Raw genomic sequence first — 14,617 nt, 5'->3', positions numbered from 1 at the left:
TTTCTATCCAGAGATTTGTATGAGAGGCAAATAACATCCTGCAGTGGTTATCTAAAATAAGCTGGTTCTGTTTAGTACTTGTGTTTATATGATTTGGTGGTGTTGAAGTATAGAAAGCAGAGTCCTGCACTTTTTGTTTTCTGTAAATAAGTCTGACTACACTTAATGTTTAGGGCAAGATTTACCTGCACACCTTTTCAGTATAAAGTAACCAAAATGGCGAGATCCCAATACCTAGGCAGCTTTTTTAAAAATGTCCTGTTTATAGTCGTAATTACACTTTATAGAAGTCTCCATGTGCAGAAGCTTCCTTTTTGGGTGGGGGGTTTAGCTTTATTTTAAAAGCTGAAGTAACTGTGCATGTTATTGGTTTTCCACCTGCCTGCGATTTTGTTTCTGGGAGATTACAAAGCCTTTCCCTGTTATTTTTGTACTCTTGAACTGTTTCTTCCGGTAGTAAGGAAGCAGGCTGCAGAAATGAATTGTGAACGAGTTAGGAGCACAGTGTATGGCAGGTGTTCTGCAAAGGCACAACTCCCCAGTCCAGCATTTCTTATGAAAATAGTTAAAATTTTGAGGGGGAATGATCTGAAAAACACTTTTGGAGTGGGGGAGATTGAATGCAGAGTCATAAAAGGCATTTCAGCATGTGCTTGGTCTTGCCAAAATGTCTCTCTCCTCTTTGGTTGTATGCATTTCATTCTGAATTTGCTTATTTCCCAAATCTGAAAAATGTAAGCAGCGTTTCCAACACACTTTTGCTTTTCTCTCTGATTGCAGTGAAACTTATCATTCCATGGGTTGAGGTCCAGAAACTGGAAAGAACCTCCAACGTCTTCATGACGGACACAGTCCGCGTCACTACTGCGAATAAGGAGCGTGACTTCTCCACATTCCTGAACATCACCGAGGCTTTCAGGATCATGGAGCAGCTGGCAGATGTGACGCTCCGAAGGCTGCTGGATAATGAAATCTTTGAACTGGATCCAGGCCTACAGGATCCTACTCAGATTACCAAGAGGTAAAAAGCTAAGTTGTTATAGGAGCAGAGGTTTGATAGTGGGCTTCTTGGTTTGGTGTGTTAGCTGGGGTTGATTGGATGCAAAAGAGATTTTATAATGTATTATAATGTATCCAGTAGGTGCATTTCAACTTGTGTGCAAGATACGTTTTTCCATTTTATATTCTCCCACTAAACAGCATGTGGTTTTTTGTTTGTTTATTTTAAAAGTACCATTCCCTCTAGAATGCGAGGTTGCAGCAAGGAATATTTTCCTTCTTTCCTGAAGACCAGTATTATTACGCTTACAGTTTGGGCAGTGTGTAGGCTTTCCTAGTGTCATCAGTTCTCTAGAATCACTGCTTTTGATAAAAGCTGAAACATGGAATTCCCACTAGTTGGTTGCCATAGCTAATTTAGCGAGCAGTTATAAGACTTAAAAAACACACAGGCAATTGCAACAGATTAATGTGCTATTGTCAGCTCCACCCCATGCATCCCTGAAATGCATCTCTGCATTCCTCTCCCACTACAGAATGCGTTGGGCTCTCTGGGAAAGATTGATAGCTATTTCTCTGCCAGTAGCACAACGCACAACTCTGTGTTTTATTTGTTGCTGTGAGAAAGGGGAAGAGAAACTGCCCAGAGGAATTTTAGGTGGGCAGGATGGAATAGCACAAACTGGAATTTGCCTGAGGCATCAAGGTTAAGGTGCTGATTTAAAATACTTCTTTTCTGAATGGGGTGTGAGCACTTACCTCCTCTTGAGTCATGCCTTTTCCTGCTCTTCCTTCCTCTCCCTCTGCCAGAGGTATGAAGGGAATCATCCAAGTATTACTTCCCAGCTAAAACATAAGGAATGCCTGGTATCATTTCCCAAAAAAGAGGCACATGTCCAGTAGCGCTTTTTATTGTTTCTGAGGGGCAGTTTTACAGTGGTGCTGGGTATGCATCTCAGCTAAACACTTCTACCAAGTTTCATAATGAAGTTTGAAAAAATGGACGTTTTCTACAATTTCATATGTACACACAATAAGGAAAATCACCAGGATTTCATCCATGATGCCATCAAGGAATTCACTTGAGGTAGCACAGTGGTGAGCAGCTGTGAACATCTTTGCAGCCTTTGTTTTTAATAGCCACAGTTCCTTGGAATACAAGAGCTACCGTTGTTTTTACGCTGTATGTGTAACTGGATGTTGTTAACATTGTAGGCTTTTGGCCCAAGAAGTGTAGGCTGTGTACTTTAGCTGATGTAGGATATGGCTGTGGTAAGTTGTATCTCAGCCCCTTTCCATGCTTTGCCCTTCCACCCTTCTGCTGCTTTTGGACTGAAAAGTTAGATGCATGAAGCAAAGAAAGGAAATACAGAGGAGATGCAACAAAAACCTGGGGTGAGATGTTTTCAGCATCTACCGATTTTTAACTTGTCGTTGTCCCTTCCCAAAATGATCTTTGAATTAGGGGTACTAACTGAGTGGAAAACTATAAAGGAAGTAAAATTACAGTTGCAAAGAAAAGTGTATGCTTAGTAATATGCTATAATAAGGGGCTCTCGGCGAATCAACTTGTGAGTACCTTGTGGCATTTTTGAAAATTAGTGTGTCGCAATCAAGCGGCAGAAACCGTCACACTAATTTATTCAAACAGGTTTTCTCCTCTCATTCCTTCCAACCCAAGGGAAAAAAAAAAAAGTTGAGGGACAAAGGAGAAGGAAGGACAAAAATACATTTAATGGAGAGTTCCTGGGCAAGATTGTTCTCTAACCTGTGCTGTGACTTGGGATGGCAGAAAGGCGAAACATGGAAGATGCCAAAATCCCATTTCCTCTGCATGAATTAGGTAGTGGTTGGATGAGTTGCTGCTTCTGGTGCCCTTTGTCACACTTTGGCAACTACTTTAATATAAGGTGGTTAAGCAATACCTAGCTTTTGAATAGTGGATAAACTGGTTTTTAGTGCTGACATGTTTTGGGGGGTTGAATGTTTTTTGGTGTGTGAAGTTTTTGTTGCTGCTTTTTTTTCTTGAAATCCCTGTAGTACTACAAGAGCAATGACTTTCAACACTTTCCCCCTAATAATTGTCGTTGTTAATTCGTGTACATGATTTGGACGCAAATAAATAGCCTATGAAAATGAAAGCATTAATCCACACATCATTAGAACTATTCCACCTCTGTCAAATCAAAGAAGTTGCTGTAGATGGCTTTTGTTTGCTTGGCTTTCTTATGTGAGAGGCTTGTCTCAATATCTTTATTTTTAAAAAATCCATGTTTAGTACCATCGTGGTCTGTATATTCTATGTTCTGAAACCCAGAAACCTTTGTTGCCATTCCTGAGGCTCCTGGGGTCATCTTGCTGAGCAGTGGAGAGATGGGACTCAGAGAGGCTGTGGGATTAGGCCCACAATCTGTGGTGACACAAATTATATCATGGCTAGAGTCAAACAAGTCAGTATGCCATTTTCCTTGCTGTTTTATGAAATGAGGTTCAGAATTATGGATTATGAAGGGATTAACGGCAATTAAGATAATTGCCACAAAAAGCAAAGTAAAGGTCAGGTGTCTGATAACTACAAGTGCCATTTCTTGCAGACGTAATTATGTGCCATACAATTTTACTGGAACATATGGTAACTATTTTTTCTTTTTTAATAGGAAAGTTGCTACAGTCTCTGGCATGGGTTTCTTATACTTCTAATTTCCATCTCTTTCAGCATGCATTCCTCAAATGTAGTGAGGAAATTCTCCAGAGCAGAACCTGCAATTTAAAAGCTTCAGTGCTTGTCTCAGTAAGGTTTCAAAAGTATGATATATTTCTCCAGGCTCTAACCACATCAGTTTCTTTTCTTCTGTCTAACTCTGAATTACCTGTGAGAATGGCTTTGCTTCACAGGAAGGCAAAGAAGGTTGTTAACACTGATCTAAGCTGAACGGAAACTGGTTGAAATACCCCGAGTTGTAAATGTCACTTCAGTCTGCATTAATTTCTTCAGAGAGGGAATCTGAGAATGCTTTAAATCTTGAGCAACAAGGAGAATGTGACTAGAAAGAACCTGCTTTTGCATCTCTCTGGCAAAAGGTGGCGTTTAGGTTATTTCTGTGTGCCAGTCATGACAGAGGATTGCCTAACGTGTTTTTTAAGGGTATGGAGTAATGGGAGTATTAGGATCCATACTGGTACTTTGCTGTTCTGTCATTTAAAAGTCTGAGGTCTAACTTGAATCTTTGGCGTTGCTTTTTGAGTCTGTCACTTCTTGTTCTACCCAGTACTATTGAAGAGAACAGATGTGCTCTCTTCCTTTAGAGCAGTCGTTTGTGTATTTGGAGATTGATGTGCAACTCCTATTTTTTATTTAAACTGCACTGCCCTACTTCAGCCAGGGTTTTCTTATCAGTCTAGATTTTAGCCGTTGTTGTCACTCTTCTCTGGACATTCGTCACTTATGCCATGAGGTGGCAGGTGTGGGATGGCAGGGTACAGGACTGCCCGAGAAACCCCACCAGTGCTGACCAGGGCAGGAGCAGAGTGACTGTCTCTGTAACAGCTCTGGGACATGCTGTGCTGCACCTTGGTGGCCATGCACTTCTGCAGCCCAGCCCAGCCCAGTGCTCCTCTTCCTCCTGTGAGTGCAAGGCCATTCAGTCTTGTTCATCTTGTGATCCCAGGTAACCCCAAGGTTTGTTCTTTTTGCTGAATGGCTCCATCCTGCATTTGTGCAGCTTATGATACACAGCTGAAAATACTTGTAATACTTTTTTCCACAACATTCCTTTAAGTTTATGAATATCAATCTGAATATGATCCTGTTCTTTCGTTCATTAGCCTCTACTAGCCTTGCATTGTGTGCAGGTTTAGTTAACAACGAGCTCTTGATCCATCATGCAGATTGCTGATGAAGACGTTGAACAGAAGCTAGTCCAGGACAGATTCCCAAGGAATTCCTCTTGATACAACCTTCCAATCTACCAGAAAGCCTGGGAGGGCTGCTTTTTGGAGTACTCTTTTTTCAGCTGGCTCGGTACAACAGTTTTCACTTCCAGTTTTATTAGTTCCATGAGAGGATATATCAAGACTCTCATAAAATTGTGACTAAAGCATTCTTTGCCCAAGTCTAGTGTTCCTGCTGTGTAAGGGAATGATGCTTAGATTACATGTGTCCTGATGACAAGTCCATGTTGGCTCTTCTCAGATAACTTCTCCTGGCTTGTTTATAAGAAGCATTTCTTCCAATAAACAAGACATGTATCATTGGATGTGTTATTTCCAAAATATCTAACTTTCTGGAGTTTGAATAGTAAGAAGAATCTAGTAATTGGTCTCTAAAAGCAAGAGGTCAACCAGTTTAGATTTGAGATAGGCAGCAAGTGACTCAGCAGAGCTGAAATCTTGCCAAGTTGGCTTCTGCTGAATTTAAAGCACAGAAAAACATTTGACAGTGAGGACAGCATTTTAAGTGTCCTGATACTTTTAGGCATTTTGTTAGTCTTCTATGTTATTTCCTTTAATTTAAAACTCTTGGAAGGTAATGTAGGGGTCATGCACAAGGAGTTATCGCAGTTCAGGCTTGCCGTTCACTTTGAAGTGCTGGAGTTGGAGGCAGTCCAGGATACCATAACATGCAAGTCGGGAGCTGCACTTGGAAAGAACTGCTGAGTTTTCCGAAAAACAGGGAACAAGGCAGTTGCATCTTCTCACCTTTTATTCTCCTAATGCTTGTGTAAATACTCGGTAAACGTTATTTTTACGAAACGATAGCTTTCTTTTTTTTCCTTAGGCACTGCTCAGTACGCTGCATTCGCTTAAAAACCAAACCAACATGGAAATTGTCAAGTGATAGTAGAAAAATTTTCAAACAGATGGGGTGCAAGTAGAAAGGTTGCATTTCCGTTCAGTGTGGGAGGTATTGTGAAACTCAAAATGGAAGCTGTGGGACCTGGTAATGTGGGCCAGCCACTGCATCTTTGCTGGATCATATTTAAACAATTGCCTCTCGCATTTCAGGAGCTAATTTTATTTGTGGGTTTTGGGGATTTTTTTTCACCAACTCTAATTTTGTTTGGCTGTGTTTATGAAGGGAAGCCTTTAAACCCTAGAATTGGCCTGCCTAACAGGAAATATATTCACGGTGTGCAACTTTCTAATAAAACGTCTTGTTTGAGCCCACAGTGGTAAGTGCTGACAGCATGTCATTCCTGTGCTACTGTTTTTCAATCCAGGATCCCTCCTTTGGAGGGCAGGCTGGCCCCTGTTTTAGCACTTGTTTCTGGGTAGCCCTGGCTGCGGTGCAGTCTCTGTGCTGACCCTGTGTAGGCCTGGGTTGGAGTCATGGGGGGACAGGCAGTTCCAGGGATATTGGGGTTGGCAACCTTACCCTGGTACAGGGTGAGTAGGGGGTGGATGCAGTCCTGGTGAATTTACTTTGATTCAGATGTGGGGAATGTTATTCTTCTTCAACTTAAAATCCTGTGGCTTGCTGTGTGAAAGGCCCTGCACGTGGAACCTGCATTCCCAAGAGATGCAGCAAAGTTTTGGAAACTCAGAAGCTTCAGATTTTGGAGCATTAGAAACAGTCAGCTCTTACAGAGCAGACAACCTCTGCCTCAGCAAAAGTCTCACTCTTCTGTATAATGCCTCTTTTCCTATAGAGGTCTAGAAATCTTCACAGCCGAGTAGATGCAGGGAGGGTCTTACCTTCTCAGCACAATAGCAGGAGAGCACAGCTCTACCCAGACCTGACTGCAGATACTATCAGCAGCATTCATCTGTGCAGTGCAGAAATGGAAAATATTTTAGTGGTGATTTAACTAGGAGGCATATCCTGATCCAGCTTTGTCACAATAGCAGGTTGCTGCAGGCACTTATCAGAGTTGCTCTTGCTGTGGAATTTTAACTCAGGAGCAACCTTTTTGTCTTCCTTCACAAAGAGAGTTTCTCTTTGTTCTCTATGAAAAAACAGGAGACTGTTTGTCTGTTTTCTTTGGATAATATTATTAAGGAAGATAATGCTTGAGAAGGAAACAGCAGCTGAACGCTAGTTGAGCTCATTCTGTCTTTTCTGTTGCTTGTAGATACAGATCCTCCCTTCTCAGGTCTCAGTTTGTTCTGGGTTGTCTTCCTCCCTGTTTCACATGGCTTTGTTTTTTTTCTATGGATTAAACTAAAATGAAAAAAAAAAACCCAAACAGAAAATTGATTTACTTCCTGAAACGGAGGCTTCATTTGTCTCAGCTCATTTTTTAACACCAGGGCTGGGGTAGGGGGGAAGGTGTCTGCAGAAGAGGAGGGGGAAGGAAGGAGTAGAGAGGGGATTTACAGTGCCAAGGTACCACTCCCTGTTATGCTTCAGCCCACGTTTTAAATTCTTTCAATGGCACAAAGTCAAGCTTCCCCCCCCCCTTTTCCCTAAGGTGAATCATGTTTGGAAAAAATTTTCTTGTAGTAAAGAAAATGATAGAATTTAAGCCCTAATGTTTCTGGAGCTGCTGGTGGTGAGCTAATAGCCATGGCCTGTTTATAATGCAATTGCATAGCTCTGTAAATTACTGCAGGCTTCTTCATTAAAAAGGAGAAGGAAAAAAAACCCCAAAGCCAAATCTGTATAACCATAGCTCAGTAATGGAAGTTTCAGTTATGTAAACTTTTTTTTCCCAAATAAACATGGATGGGTGAGTGGAAGGAAGTCACGTCCAAAAGGAGTGTGCTTGGTGCTGTTATTCACAGCTGAGTCTGTAAGTGACCTGAAACTGTTTTGCATTTTGAAACTGTTCTGAGGGCTCTCAGAGGCTGATACCTCTGCAAGTCAAGGATTCCATGATGTAACTGCCACCATCCTTACTTCTTCTGTTACTGACCACTTTGGAAGTACTCGCTGAGCAAATGCATTACTTTTGGGTGCAGGTGCAAGTCCCTGGGGTGATGCTGCTAATGCTACTGGGAAGGGAAGCAAGGAACATTAAGCTAATCTCCATTGCTTGATGTATGTTCATCGAATAAAAGATTTAATTATCTCCTGGGCATTGAAATTTTTAACTCTTTGAGCCTGGAAAGTCATACAACAGCCACAGAAAATGCATGGTTAAATAATAATTAAAAAAACCAAATAAAACAAAAACCAAACCAACAAAACAGCTGATTTAACTTCAGCCTTTCCTTTTCTAGTTATTGCACTAGTTGTTTTTGACCTTATTGTTAAGCAAGCAAGCAATTATTGATAATGTTTTTCTTTTGTATTTCAGAGTTGGTCTTTTAGCAGTCTGTTCACATAGGCACAGAAGATTGCTGTGCACAGTGTTTTTATTCTGTATCCCTCGCTCTTGCTGAGGCCAACAAGAAAAGGGAACCGTGCACTGTATGTTCTGCCTTTCAGGATCTTGTGATTATTCATTCTTACTGCTTTTTCTTAAGGGATCTTGAAGCCAGAGCACAGAATGAATTCTTTCGGGCCTTCTTCAGATTGCCCAGGAAGGAGAAGCTGCATGAAGTTGTGGACTGTTCTCTCTGGACGCCGTTTAGTCGCTGTCACACAGCGGGAAGGATGTACACTTCAGACAGTTATATCTGCTTTGCTAGCAAAGAAAATGGCTGCTGCAATGTTATCATCCCACTTAGAGAGGTAGAGTTGTTTGTTTGTTTCATTTTGGGTCCTTATCTCCCTTTTTCTACCCTAAGCCTCCACTGTCGCTTGACTTATCTGCAAAGTATTGTTTGATGAAAAAGAGTAGGATGCTTGTGTGTATCGTGCCTACAGCACTGTGGTACAGCTTGTTCTGGGTCTCATTAAAAATATGGGTGATTCAACATGATCCTCAAAGTGGAGTGTGGACAGGTAATGCAGCAGGACAGAGCACTTGCAAAAGCAGAATCTGCTCAGCCCAAGACTTGGACAGGGCTCCCCTCCCAGCTCCACAAACATGTATTTCCAGCTTGATGTTGATGGAGACCAGCTTGGACCATTCCAGCAATGTAAAAGCATCCTTGCCTGGGCTCAACACTTAAAAGTGTTGAAACTCTCCCTCCATAGACAACCTCTAACAAACCTGTGGATGCTTTTCAAAGCTGTAGGGCAGAGAGAAAAAGGGGATGTTCTGGATGCAGTAATGAGCTGACAAATTTACATGAAATCAAAGATGTATTTAAGTGGAGGGAGAGCACATGGGAAGGGGGTGGGAGTAGAAGAGGAGACAGAAGCAGTTTACTAACATCTGCCTGATCTGTTGTGGATACAAGGCTGTTATGATCTGCTAATTAAAGCTTTCCTTTCATCCTTGACTAATAACAGAGTAACATCCAAATCATATCCTAGCTGTAGCAACTTACCTTCCACTGTTATAAAAACAGAAAACAATAAGAGAACAGTGTTATATACTTAATCAGAAATAACAAAACATCTGTTTCTCCCTATCTTCAAAGGTGTGAAAGTAAATTTCTTCCTCCATCCCCCAGAATTTGATCAAGTTGTTCCTTTTATAAGTCTTCTTTTAATCATACAGCTCTTTCTTATTTTTCCCCTCAGTCTACTGTCTAGAATTGGGCTGCAAAGTCATGTGTTAAAAAAAAAAAAAGGCATCTGGGATACTTTTTGGTATCTGCTTTGAGCTTCTAAAGAGACCATGAACAGGTGGTAGGATGTGTTTGATCAAGGAAAACCAGTATGAATAACCACATTTAAAGCATGCATGCATTTGAATGCTGTGTTTGTACATTTTGGTACTTGTAGAATATTTGAAGATGTCTGTGTGGATGTGGTGCCAAATGTGTTTTCTGTAATGTTTCTGGAAAAGGTAATCAGTATAGAGAAGATGGAGGACACAAGCCTTCTCCCTAACCCCATCATTGTTAGCATAAGGAGCAAGACAGCATTTCAGTTCATTGAGCTGAAGGACCGGGATACTTTGGTGGAGAACCTGCTGCAGAGGCTAAAAGAAGTGAACTCCATCAACCCAGTGCTCTGCAACAACTTGCAAAATAACAACCAGGTACGGGTCTTTCCTCTTCCTTTTCCTTTTGCATCTCTCCCCTCTCTCATCCCTTTTCCCCCTTTCCTTCTTTCCATTAGTTCATTATCCTGCCTTCCTTGGGGGATTGATCTTGAGCCAGTGCTATTCTGATCCCTTCTTTTAAGACCTGGCTGGTGGGATGGAGCACACCCTCAGCAAGGTTGTGATTGACACACTGGGGGAAGCAGTGAATATGGTGGGCAGCAGAGCTGCCCTTCACAGAGACCTCAGCAATATGGAGGAATGGGCTGATAGAGGCCTCGTGAAGTTCAATAAAAGCAAATGTGAAACCCTTCAAAGTAGCCCTATTTGACAGGAGGGGCTGGGGACTGGCTGGCTGGGGAACAGCCATGTGGAAAAGCTGAGGGGCTCATGGTGGACAACAAGTCGAGCTTATAAGTTAGCAGTGTGCTCTTACAGTACTGAGGGCCAACACTGTATCAGGTTGTACTAGGAGGATTGTAAACAGCAGGTCACAGGATGTTACTGTTCCCTTTTATTCAGCACTTCTGAGGCTGATCTGGAGTACTATGTCCACTGCACAAGAAAAGCACTGACAAATTGGAGTAAGTCTAGTGTCTACAAGACAGGGGGTGGAATACGTGCTTTCCTAGGAGACGTTGAGGGAGCAGAACTTCCTCAGGCAGTCTTCCGCTAGATAGTGGGGAGTTAGAAGATGGAGGCAGACTCATCTTGGATACACCAGCTGAAAGATGAGCAGCCACAGCCTCACAATGCAGCAAGGGAAAATCTGAATAGATAAAAAGAAAGATTTCCCCTCAGGGGTGGGCAGAGCTGGACCAGCCTGCTCAGAGGGGCTGTGGACTCTGCTTTCTTGCAGCTACTCAACTTGACTGGGCACAGACTCCAGCAACCAGGTCTGAGAGCTTCTGCTTTGAGCAGGGGATTGAGAAAGATGGTCCTCTCCAACCTAAATTGTTCTCTGATTCTGTCTTTCAAATCCTAACAGTAGAAGACTGTTTGGTACCTTGTCATCAAGGACACTTAGAAGTTGTTAACAACTTTTGGTTTAAAATACCAACCCTTTTCCTAACATGCAAATGAACGATAATTTGTATAAAGTCTTGAGTAAGACCTTTCCTCCTGGAAAGTGTGAAAGGTTTTAATGCAAAAGGCGAAGAGTAACCTAGCTCTGTGTCTTGAGGACAGTTGAGGATGTAGTTCTTAGCCTTTTTTCAGTTACTACTGCTTTGATTCTGCATTGCAGAATAGCCTTGCTTTTGGATCCATGTGCGTGCTGAGGGATGGTGAGCCTGCACATTTGGGAACAGAGGCTTCACAAAGGAAGGAGAGAAGTGAATGTGAAAAGGAGAACAGTTACTTGCTCAATGCAGAAGCACTGAGGTCAGACTTTCATCAGTCAGGAATGTCAGGCCTCGATTTTGGAAAGGTATGTAACATTTGGGGGAAGCTGTAGGAGTTTTAGGGTGTTTTTTGTTTTTTAAAAAGCTAGAGTTATGTTCAAAAAGATACATGTTTTTAGTAAAATGCACTTTTTATTGGTTGGAGAAGTTTGATATAACAGCTTTTGTAGTTGCTTGGATTTTTTTTCTTCTCCCCCATTTTGTTCTGGTGAATATTTATAATTTTTCTCTCTGTGTGGTGAATTGGATATGCAAAATGGGGAAAGTTGTAGTCCCTAGGGCAGGCTTCCCATTTCCATTGGTAATGGAAATACCTTGCAGAATTTCTAATATGTAAAATGTTTTTGTTCACCAGTTCTCACATACACATGATTTGTTCTTTTAAAATATATCTTCTTGTTCCCAGTCTAGGGAGCAAATCAAAGAGAGCCTGTGGGATGACCATTTTGTAGAATACGGCAGAACTGTGTGCATGTTTCGCACAGAGAAGATCAGAAAACTTGTTGCTATGGGAATTCCTGAATCCTTAAGAGGCAAACTCTGGCTGCTCTTCTCAGGTGGGCATGCTCAGAAATGTTGGCTGTAGGCGTCATCTGTTTCTGAACATGGCAAAACATTTAGGCAAGGAATCTCCCAAGGGCAATTAAATATCCTTTACATGGAACTTGTGATACTTAGAGAAGAGAGATGATCTGAACTGAAGTACTAAATGTAAGGAAGTACCTAGGTAAATCTGTAAAAATTTTATCTCAGGATGACATCATATGATGTGCAGAAGAATCAAAATAACATCTTTGTAATCTATGTAATTTAAAGTTAGCATCATTTAAAATTAGCATGTTTTCATACAACAATGTTCTTCTTCAAGCAGTAATTAGATTGTAGCATAAATATTGATTTAACCCTAGAGAAATCAAATTATTGCAAAATAATGACATCTTGAAATCGGCAGTCCTGCTCCTGCTTCTTGTTGAATGTTGGCAGGGCTTACAGAAACTGGAGACGGAAAAAACAACTCATTTCATTGACAGATCTGGCAGAGCCAGAATGTACTTACAATATGATCTCAAGTTTAGTCATTAATCCAATATGTGACATGTTCAGACATTTGTAAAAAGTGGAGCTTTTCCTCCTGGGAGGACGTGAACACCGCTGAATACATTTCTCCCAGTAATATGTGCGGGTGGTGAGGCACTGGAACAGGCTGCACAGGGAAACTGTGGATGCCCCATCCCTGTAAGTGTTCAAAGCCAGGCTGGATGGGGCTTTAAGCAGCCCAGTCTTGTGGGAGGTGTCCCTGCCCACATCAGAGGGATTGGAACGAGGTGATCTTTAAGGTCCCTTCCAATGCAAACCATTCTATGGTTCTACAGTACTTTCTGCTGGAGAAATCTTTTGCTCAGTTAATGCGTTTTGAATGATGTTTTGTCATGTAAGGTTTGCTAATGCTTATTTTGTTTTCAAGACACATATTCTGCTAGGATCTTATCCCTCTTAGATCTGGAAATTTCAGTAAATTCATAGACCTTGGGGAAAAAAACATCTTACTTAGATCCTTCTGAGCAGTATTTCCCACAACACTTAAGTTTAGCATCGTCCTAATCCACTCCTCTTTTCCTCTTTCTCTCTCCCCGCTGCTCTCAGACGCCGAGACAGATCTTGCCTCCCATCCCGGGTACTACGTACATTTGGTGGAGGCGTCCATGGGCAAGTGCTGTATGGCGACAGAGGAGATCGAGCGTGACCTGCACCGCTCGCTGCCGGAGCACCCCGCCTTCCAGAGCGAGACAGGCATCGCTGCCCTCAGGAGGGTCCTCACGGCGTACGCGCACAGAAACCCCAAAATAGGATACTGCCAGGTGAGAAATTCCCAGGGGTATAACGCTCACTGCTTTTTTTTTTTTTTTTTCCTCCTTCTCTCCACTCTCTGCTTTATTGTTCTGTTGGGGGTATTTTTGATGGTGCTTTTGGTAAATAAGGTCCCTTTAGTTAGTAACAATACATAATTTTAGTTATTAAATGTCATTCAAATGACCCAAGAAAACAAGTAGGCGTAACAAAAGGCTTCATCTTTATAAAAATACTCCTTCAGCGTCTTGCAAACTGCGTTTAGGGTTACATGAGGGAAAAAAGTATTTGTGATGCTTTTATTTGTTCAACAGTGCATTTCTTGCAGTTGGAGACAGTAAAGAGCAAATTGGCCTGCAGGGACGAGGTTCATGTAGTGCACTGGGGCAGAGACTTCATGAACATTTCTGCCACTGTCTTCCAAAACTGATAATAAATGATAAAAATGCTTTGTCCAGCTGGCCAGCTAAAATAGCGTTAATTTTTGTGCAGCTCCCTGAATTCTCATTAACATCAGACCAGTCCTGATACAGAAAGTGGGGGGTGGGTGGCAGCAGCCCCAAAATATCTTGAACTATCAGTTACCTGGTTTTTATGTGGGCAAATCCAGAACTGTGCTTTTCTCCATTGTTTCCTATTGCTCTTATGAAAAACAGTATACATAGGCTAGAAAAATTTGTTATGCCTTTGGGTTGCAATTATGTATTTGCTGTCTAAGTATTTTTTCTTGCTGTTCTTTTTTTATTTTAATTGTTTACATCATGTTGCACTACTTTTCTTTCTATAAAAATAGCCACAATTGAGCTTCTGTCACTAACAAATCCCATTTTCTTCTTTGCCCTTGTAAGTCTATGAATATTTTGACCTCCGTGTTGCTGTTGTATGCCAAAGAGGAAGAAGCCTTTTGGCTGCTGGTTGCTGTGTGTGAGCGAATGCTGCCGGATTACTTCAACCACCGAGTGATAGGTGAGTTCGTGTCTGTCTTCTTGCAGACTGGGAAGGGGCAGCCACATGGCAAAGGGTGCTCAGGGTCTGCTGAGATCCAGACCCCACAGATGAGGTGGTCCATCTACTTGTGTGGTGTGCCAAGACAGCAGTTCCAGCCAGAGTTGGTTTTGGTTTGAAGGGTTTGAATTGCAAGATCTGTAAATATATGCTCAACTTTACAGTTTGTCTTTTTCTTTCCTGTTGATCAGAAGACGGTGACACTTTTGCCTGCCAAGTAAAAATAGAAAAGCTTGTAGGTCTTGGTTAGAGACTTGAGCTGTTTAAGTTGAACCTAGGAAAGATCTGCTAGAGTAGGTATTTGTGATCTGACCTGTGTGAATTGCCTGGCTGCTGGAGCAATGCAGGTTTGCACCTAAATTAGTTCCTTGTAATGAGGGC

At 41.8% G+C, this 14,617-nt stretch overlaps 1 protein-coding gene across 3 annotated transcripts in view; it reads left to right on the top strand.

The window, feature by feature from the left end:
- TBC1D8 (TBC1 domain family member 8) overlaps positions 1 to 14,617 on the top strand; it is a 51,171-nt gene that overhangs the window by 24,975 nt on the left and 11,579 nt on the right. For all 3 annotated transcript variants that reach the window (XR_007630812.1, XM_050331397.1, XM_050331399.1), the window contains exons 5-11: positions 781 to 1,021; positions 8,407 to 8,614; positions 9,783 to 9,977; positions 11,227 to 11,409; positions 11,790 to 11,940; positions 13,028 to 13,242; positions 14,080 to 14,197. Coding sequence is in view for 2 of the 3 variants with exons in the window: in XM_050331397.1 (XP_050187354.1) it covers positions 781 to 1,021; positions 8,407 to 8,614; positions 9,783 to 9,977; positions 11,227 to 11,409; positions 11,790 to 11,940; positions 13,028 to 13,242; positions 14,080 to 14,197 (1,311 nt within the window). In the remaining variant the exon portion in view is untranslated. The remainder of the gene's footprint in view (positions 1 to 780; positions 1,022 to 8,406; positions 8,615 to 9,782; positions 9,978 to 11,226; positions 11,410 to 11,789; positions 11,941 to 13,027; positions 13,243 to 14,079; positions 14,198 to 14,617) is intronic.

Source organism: Myiozetetes cayanensis, unplaced genomic scaffold (assembly GCF_022539395.1).
Source record: "Myiozetetes cayanensis isolate MyiCay16 unplaced genomic scaffold, myiCay2020 scf5-8, whole genome shotgun sequence".
Taxonomy (NCBI): domain Eukaryota; kingdom Metazoa; phylum Chordata; class Aves; order Passeriformes; family Tyrannidae; genus Myiozetetes; species Myiozetetes cayanensis.
This window is presented reverse-complemented; position numbering and strand designations above follow the sequence as displayed.